The 7,877-nt window shown below is 43.7% G+C and overlaps 1 protein-coding gene across 3 annotated transcripts; it reads right to left on the minus strand.

The window, feature by feature from the left end:
• Window positions 1–398: 398 nt before the first annotated feature.
• On the minus strand, window positions 399–7,565 carry zfand5a (zinc finger, AN1-type domain 5a). 3 transcript variants are annotated; one of them, XM_031744294.2, is made up of 6 exons: window positions 7,235–7,565; window positions 3,884–4,045; window positions 3,372–3,474; window positions 3,175–3,260; window positions 2,518–2,646; window positions 399–2,421 (listed from the first exon to the last, which is right to left on the minus strand). In XM_031744294.2, exons 1-6 carry the CDS (start codon window positions 7,263–7,265, stop codon window positions 2,273–2,275), a joined length of 660 nt encoding a protein of 219 aa, XP_031600154.1. In that variant the 5' UTR covers window positions 7,266–7,565; the 3' UTR covers window positions 399–2,272. The 3 variants fall into 3 exon arrangements, with proteins under 3 accessions (XP_031600154.1, XP_031600162.1, XP_039476764.1); XM_031744302.2 differs by having other exon boundaries at window positions 7,313–7,563; XM_039620830.1 differs by lacking the exon at window positions 7,235–7,565 and adding an exon at window positions 4,366–6,040.
• Between the last annotated feature and the right edge of the window lie 312 nt (window positions 7,566–7,877).

The following is a 7,877-nucleotide window of genomic DNA, read 5'->3' on the forward strand; positions in this document are numbered from 1 at the left end:
GTTAACGCCATCTGCGAACGCCCTTCGCCCTGGGGCTCCAAACAGGAGTGTGAGAAGACACGTCGTCCCTGAAACACGCTCATAAGAATCCTACCTACACGGTGTTCCGCAATCCAGGGATTAATACTTCCTGCGTGACCCAGACGAGGTTTGAACAAGTGTCTTAAGTGTCCCTCGGCCTGAGGTCAGGTTAGCCTGGTTTAGGAATTAATGACGGGGGAAATGGTGCTCCTACTGACTGAAAATAATCCAGCCACGTTCAGTCAAGTTGTCCACAGTCATCAAAAACCTGCTTGTTTTGGCCACATTTTCTATCTTAATGTTTAATCAAACCGACAACAGAAAACAAAAACAATAATAAGCAAAACGGGACACTGTGAATCAGCACACACTCAGCCTTTTGTAATGTCTCTCTGTACAGTTTTATTTACATGATACTATTCTGTTGTAATGCTGGATAGCAAGATTATATGTAATACATAAATATCAACACAGTTTTGTTTTTTCTTTTTTTGTACAAATTTGCATATAACTAAGAATCAGAAAGGAAAAACTCAAACGGATACATACAGTTATCTTTAAATGAAAAAACAAAAACAAAACACACATCCATACGGGGGAGAAACAAATCACAAACATACATTGGTTTCAATGTGTCAGGCAGCCATGAAAACACACTGTCGCACAGGTATGTGCACGTTCACGCACACAGATACACACTTTTTTTTTTCTCCTTTTTTCCCCCCTACGGCACTCTATAGCAGACACACAGAGACCAATAGCTGTTAGACAGATGAGAAGTTACATCTAATCTTGGTATCTATTATTTTTCATAAATCTAGCTCTGGCATGCTCCTGTAGTTCTGTAAACATGTGCTGATAAACTGGGTAGCTCCACAGTCAAAAGGGATAAGGAAGAGGTGAAGACAGAACACACGCACACAGCCCAACACAGACACACACACACACACACACACACACACACTGTGCTCACATGAATGTTTTGTTAGCGCATTTAAAAAAACGAAAAAAGAAATCATGGTTCACATACCCTAACTCCATCAATGCACTGAATACATGTGCTAACATCAGTACAATGGAAGAGAAAAATAAGCTAATAAAACATAACAGATAATTGTCTTTCAGCAAATAAAACATCTGAAACCCTAAGTTGAATGATATTTGTGAAACACTAAACACAGATGAAGAGTGACTCATGCATTTATCCCATTCATTCATGCCCCTACAGTATTGAAGCCTACATTCACCCTACCAGACCCACGGGGGAAGGGTGCCATCCTTCCCCTCAGGCCACACGTCGGCTCACACACACGTACACACAAAAACACACACAGTCCTGCAACAGTTGGTGGAACTCCTTCAGCGAGTAATTTGTGTGTCCCCGTCTAGCATGATACCTCCAAACAGCCTTAATCAAAACCCATCAAAGTGAAAGCAAGGTGTGCCGATTGGAGGGGTTGGGGAAATTCACCGATGCCGACTGTCACGATGATCAACTGCTGATGGGGTCGAAGCTGACGAGAAAAGTAAAAGGGAAGACAATGTAGCTTAACGCGGCAGCCGTGAGGTAGGTAAAGCTAGGAAAAGACAACGCAACAAATCCTCCCCTCCTCGTGCGAGGCAGGAGACGCTGACCGACTCCAGCGCCGACGGAGCACAGAGCGAGAAGTTCAAAGGTTGAGGGACACAACTTGTACGGACTGTTTCTGTGTAGTCTGAATGCTTTTGAGAGACCGGCCAGTGTCTTGACACGTGGCGGCGCGGGTTAAATGGCCTTCTACGGTTTGGCACAATAATGGCGCCTGGTATGGGTGAGAGGAGCACAGCTTATCCTGGACATGTAGCCTGGTCTGCTCTTGGTAAGACAATACATATTCTTAGAAAAAACAAAAAACAAAACGTCGGACTGAACGGCGGCAAAAAAAATAAAAAAAAAATAAAAAAGAAAAAAAAAAAAAATCACACCACAGAAAACAGGATAAAACAAACTAATGAGTTAATCAAAAAAAAAAAAAAAAAAAAAAAAAAAGGGAGAAAAGTGATCATTCATGCATCTTCCTCAGACAGGATCTTTTACTTTTTTTTTTTTCTTCTTTCTTTTTTTCCTCTCCGTGATCTTCTTGAGGTTGTAATTTTGTAAATCAAGTCTGTTCCATTCTCATTTATGCTCATTTCCAAGGTTCACACTCATACTCCAGTCTTTTGTCAATGGTGTTTCATTGTTGCTGCCACTGCTGCTCTGTCTCATCTTTTATATTCTCTGGATCTTGTCAGCCACCACCACAGGGTTCTCTTTGCGGATCTTGGCGGCAGCCTCGGCCTTGTAATCATAGGGACAGTTGTGCTTGTCAGAGTACCGGTGGATGCCGCAGAACAGGTTGCCACAGCGACAGTCGAACCCTGAAAGCGCAAAAATCGAGGGTTAAAAGCTGGAATGGGAGGGTTTCACAAGTGCATTGACAGAAATTCATGCTGAACTGCGACCTGCTTGCTCACCTGTGAGGCCCACTCTCTTGCGGCACATGAAGCACCTGTTCTTCTTAGGTTTGGGGGCGTCACTCTTACTTTCTTCACTGCTAGAAGAGGCTACAGGAGTAGGGCTAGAAGCAGCAGGCTGGCTTACAACTACGCAGAAAGAAAGACAACAGGAGGGGAAAAAAAAAAGTCATAAGTCATGGAGGCCTTTAATGTGTCATTATCCCTTTAATTCGCAAAGCAGCAAACAAGGCTGTTTGTCATACTTCTACAAGACAATGAAAGCCAGTGGCCTCTAAAATGCTGCATTGTTGTCCAAGATAATAGTAATTAGTATTTTCCTTATTTCTAAATTGCCCCTCTTGTTCTTGGCAGCAAAGAATACACTATTCTGAGCAAGCCTCTGGCAGGCAACATTAGATCTGAGAGTGTCCTGAGAGTGGAGGTATTTTTAAACAGGTTTATTTTTAGACACCCTCTCTTTCTTGGAGGCTGTAAGTGAAAACCAACAGCGGAGCTTGAGGTATGCAGCGAAGCATCAAAAATAAAACTGAGGCTACAGAAAGAACTATGAAGCAGCGTTTGCCTCGAGAAGTCTGTTTTTAAGCTGTCAACTAGGTATGTGTAAAATGCCTGCAATGTTGCCAGTAACCAATAGGAATGAATGCACGTTTTTACCAGGCTCTAGGGGTTCAGGTTTGTCCTCTCTGGAGATGCTCATCTCTGTCATTTGCTGAGTCACAGGAAGAGATCCTTGAATGGTTCTGCAGGTTTAAACAGCGGGGAGCGAGGTGAGTCAGTCATCACATTGCTCATTCAATATCAAGAAAAGTCACCAGCAAACATCACGAGAGCTAATGGCAGCAGATACTGACCTCGACATGTCTGGTGAAGGGGCAGGGGAGGCATCAACCTTTGCTAGACTGGCTTCTAGTCTCTGGATGGCAGAAGCCTCTGAGGTAGGACTAGCAGTTGAGCCTGTATGATGACAATGACAATCAATTTAAAAATCCAAATAAATACAATCCAAGCGATGTGGTTTGCATGCCAACAAATGAGCTGAATAATAGAAACCGTTTTCAGTAGTTTCAGGCCTATCTAAAAATGTATTCAACTTCACTTCTCTTTTGCAACATATTCTCCCTTGTTCCTTGTTTCAAAGTACTGACAATGTTTTGCATTATGAAAAACTTTAATGTTAAATCACAGAAGTGCTTAAAGGAGCACCCCATCACCCTGACCCTGTGTTATTATCCACAGTGGAGAAAAAGCTTTAAATATACCGATTAAAGTTCATGTATTTGTTTACATCAAAACTGATGTAATCAGTCTGAGCTGCAGTAACTCTGAAGGAGAAGACCAATCAAATTTGTGTGTGCCGTCTTACCCATTGGGCCGAGGGGGCTCATGCGGTCGCTGCTCTGCTGCCGTGTCAGGTGTTCCTTGTAGCATACAGAGCACATACCATTGGTTCTTGGGTTGCCATAGAAACCGCAACCTGTGGCACAAAGCATGGGCACTGGACTCTGGTTCGTCTCTTGAGCCATTGCTGAAAGAACGAGGGAGACAGAGTGAGAATGCTTATTAGACGGACAGTTTTTAAACACAAACACCTTGATCTGACACATGCATAAAAAAAATAAAAAAAAATTGAAATGTTTTCCTGGACGCATTTCCGCCCCTACCGCTCTTCCTGTCAGTCTGGTTCCAGAGAAACTGGTTGCAGTATCAACAAAGCTGACTGATAACACGGCTGTCATTTTATGTAAATTCAGCAACAACATGTCTTTCTGTTTCGACTTGCCCTTTAGCCTGAATACAGTAATGAATGTGTCTCCGCAGGAAGCCCACAGAACAAACAACACTCACTGTTCTCTGTTCAACACCTTTGGCAAAGGCTCGCATGTGCTCTGTTCTACAGTTTTGTTCACTGCAGTGTCACCTCTTCCCTCCTGCCGTCTCTTTTGGTGGTTTTGAGAAAAACTGATAGAGCTATTCCCGTTATCCCCCCACCCTCTGCTTTTTGTAGGCTTTAGTGTCAGCTGTTCTTCTTCCTCATACCAAATTCAGGCCCTTACTTCCTCCCATCTAATTAAAAACAAAAGCTCTGACTCACTCGTGGTATCATGATCGCAAAAGAACATACGAAACACTTCAGATTAAATAAGATTCTGTTTTTGCTAAACGGCACAAGGCTATAAGCGATAAACACAGTAGGTCAGCTGTTTCACAAAGTGTTCCCCTCCCTACCCTTGGCTCTTGCCTTACAAGGCATTTCAAAACCTCCGTAGTCATTTCTCACCACGCATACGCCCATTAAGTGAGCGTGCATGTGCGTAACTTGGCAAAACAAGTAGTCCTGTGACGCTTGCAACCCGTCTTTGTGCAACAGCGCAGGAAGTTGTGTAATGGGAGATACTGACTTTGAGGTCATTGATCAAAAACAGCCACATGAAAGGACAGATACACATGGAAGGCCTGGATTAGATATGAAAGAAGAGCTGTGCCTGCCAGCCCTGTCCAGGCCATTTTACAATTCAGTCGATCACCTATGATACACACACACACACACACACCCCCCCACACACACAGAAAAACTAAATAAAAATAAAATATAAAAATTCACACACAACAACAGTCTCATATTTCCTCTGTGAACAACCTTTGCCCTGTTCTGCTGCAACACAGCAGCTGCTTGCTTGCGTTGGTGTGAAGCTCGTCTATATTCTGGTCACGGACACAAACAGGGCAGGCGAGCTCAATGTTCTGGCAGCTGGTTTAGAACGTCCTGTCAGTTCACCTGAGGGGTCCTAAATAACAAGCGCCATTAGCTATCAGACCCCCACCCTCCACCCAAACCTGTCTTCCTACCACTTCCTCGTTTCTCTACACCTGGATGTTATCACCAGTGTGTCAACAAAGGGTCTCCTTGGAAAAGCCCACAAAGACCTTTTTTTCCCCTTTCATTTGTGTCACGTGTCCAACTGCTGACTGCTGAAAAATGCCAGACAGGGGGACTCAGCTAAAAGCTAGTAACTAATGCGTAGCTCAAAATTCTTTTCATTTCAACCCCCATCAGTAATTTCCTTTTAAATATGACTGACTTATCAGTTCATCGTGTAGACTAGATGTAGACTGGAGGATTTTAGCTCCACGTTACGCAGTTCAATAAAAGAAAAGGTAATGATTTAAATTGGAACTAAATCATATCTGACGATGCAAAAAACATATTACAAAAGAGGCCCGTAGCAGTTAACACATTAACTTTATGACACAAAGGAACAATGGGTCCAGGTGTTTGATAAACAGCAGGCATGGTAACCTAATATTTACCAAGACCTTATAAGCACAGCGATAAAGTAAAACAGACATGGGCACGCTGAATACTTGATAAGACTTTCATGTTTTTCGAAACAAAGGGGGATCTCCCAGAGAAACATAAAGCATACTGAGGGTCATCACACATTCACCTCAATCAGTCCCTACCTATAACACTATTTAAGAACAAAATATGCACTTGTGAATTATTCCAGACAGTCCTATGAAACATTACAGATGTGAAATTGTAAAATACACCAAACAAAAGGAAGTGGGGGGCTTTCCAGCACAGAGCAGATCATCAGTCACGACCAATAAACCCAAGTTCCTTTCACAAAGGATCCAAACCCTTCACTATAACCAAATGTGAAAACTGGTCTGACTAGAAACTGTGCCATTTGATTTCTGTGGACAACCAAAACTACTGCGGGGGGGGGGGAAACAAAACGTACGCGTGATAATCTCCAGCAAACAAAAGGGGGAAACTGTGCTTCTTTATCAGCCGCAAGCTAAGCTCATATTTCAGGCCCTGCTGGGCTTAAAAGTCCTGAGTCACACTGAAGGGCAGGGGAGAGAAGAAAAAACAAAACAATTGGGCTTGTCACATGCTGTAAAATTTGCTCTTTAAAAAATGGACAGTGTTGAAAACAAACCACGAGAAGCCTACGGGAAGATAACGGCACTAATGTTTTCTGAAAACCCACTGTCTAGACAGTGAGGTATCGGCTCCCTTTGTTTCTTCTTTCTTCCTTTGTCTGCAATCTCCCTGCTTCCTGTTTAGACATCGTTTTGTAGTTCGCCTTAATCGCTTTATTTGTACTGAAATACGGTTTTCTGCGTGATTTAAGCGAGGCTATGCGAACAACCACGGTTATATAATCACACTAAGGCACTTAGAAAGAGACTTGGTGATGCCACATAGTTCTCCACATCGAGCAAACCTCGTCTGAGCCAAAGCTGAAACTACTACCTCCATCGGCCGAAGCCGTGCGAGAACTTCGTTCAATATTCAAGAAAATGTTCTGTAGCAATTTAGAAAGCAACTCTCTTGCCCTGCTTGCCTATTCAGCTTATGAATTTTCTATTTCTAGACAGGAATTAGCTGGCTTTGGTGCCCCATCCCCCAGCTCTCGGGACAAACAGAAAAATAGGCACAGCAACCAACTAGCTCTCTCCCTGCCTTGTTATTCTCACCTCCTTGAAAGAGACGGAATCACGTTCGAGGGCTTGTGACATTTCTACCCAGGAGGAGGAGATGGTGGTGATGGCAACTTTAACAAGCCAAAGAAATGGGGGGTGGAAAAAGCTTGTTTATCACACTCAGCCATCACGCAACGCACCGCCTGACCTTTCAATCCACCGTTAAAGGTCGCCATCACCGACCGCCACCTCTGCAAACACCCATCGTTTGGCTGATTACCTCGATAAGCCGAGCTCACTTCCAAAATCATCCATATTCAGAAGAAAATCCCAAAAAACAATAATCCAAGATCATCACCTGCTAAAAATCGATGAAGTTTCTCGCGAGACGACGGGGAAAAGTGGCCGTTAGTGTGGGCAGCTGGAAAATGTCGATTGATTTCAGGTCCCGGTGAGGTCCTTTTCTCTTTCTTGCTTCGGTTATGTGCCGTCGTCCTCGGTGCCAGACAGGTTTAGACGGGTTTTAAGTCTCCCTTCCTCGGCCTCCTACCTTCCTTCCTCTCTCTCTTCCTCTCCCGTTCCTTCTGTATGGATGTTTGTTTCCCTCTTTAGTAAGAGGAGTGGCGGGTGATGTCACGGGTAAAACAACGTGTCCCCATTGGCTACCCGCGGAGCCCTCGAGCTCTGTGTAAGGGAGGGCGCTGGAACTCAGTCTGCGCTTGCGCCACTTCGTGATTGCATTATTACACGTCTGTTCGTCATCCTCCTACAAGGACGACCATATTGAGTAATCCACCTAAATGATAGGATGAATGAATAATGGTGCTGACAATGAGTGAATTAAAACAAGAAGAATGCAGGTCCGTGATCTGATTAACGGCCGATGCCTCTTTGTAGAAGATTCTACACACCTATCTGTGAGA

Source organism: Oreochromis aureus, linkage group 12 (assembly GCF_013358895.1).
Source record: "Oreochromis aureus strain Israel breed Guangdong linkage group 12, ZZ_aureus, whole genome shotgun sequence".
Lineage (NCBI taxonomy): Eukaryota > Metazoa > Chordata > Actinopteri > Cichliformes > Cichlidae > Oreochromis > Oreochromis aureus.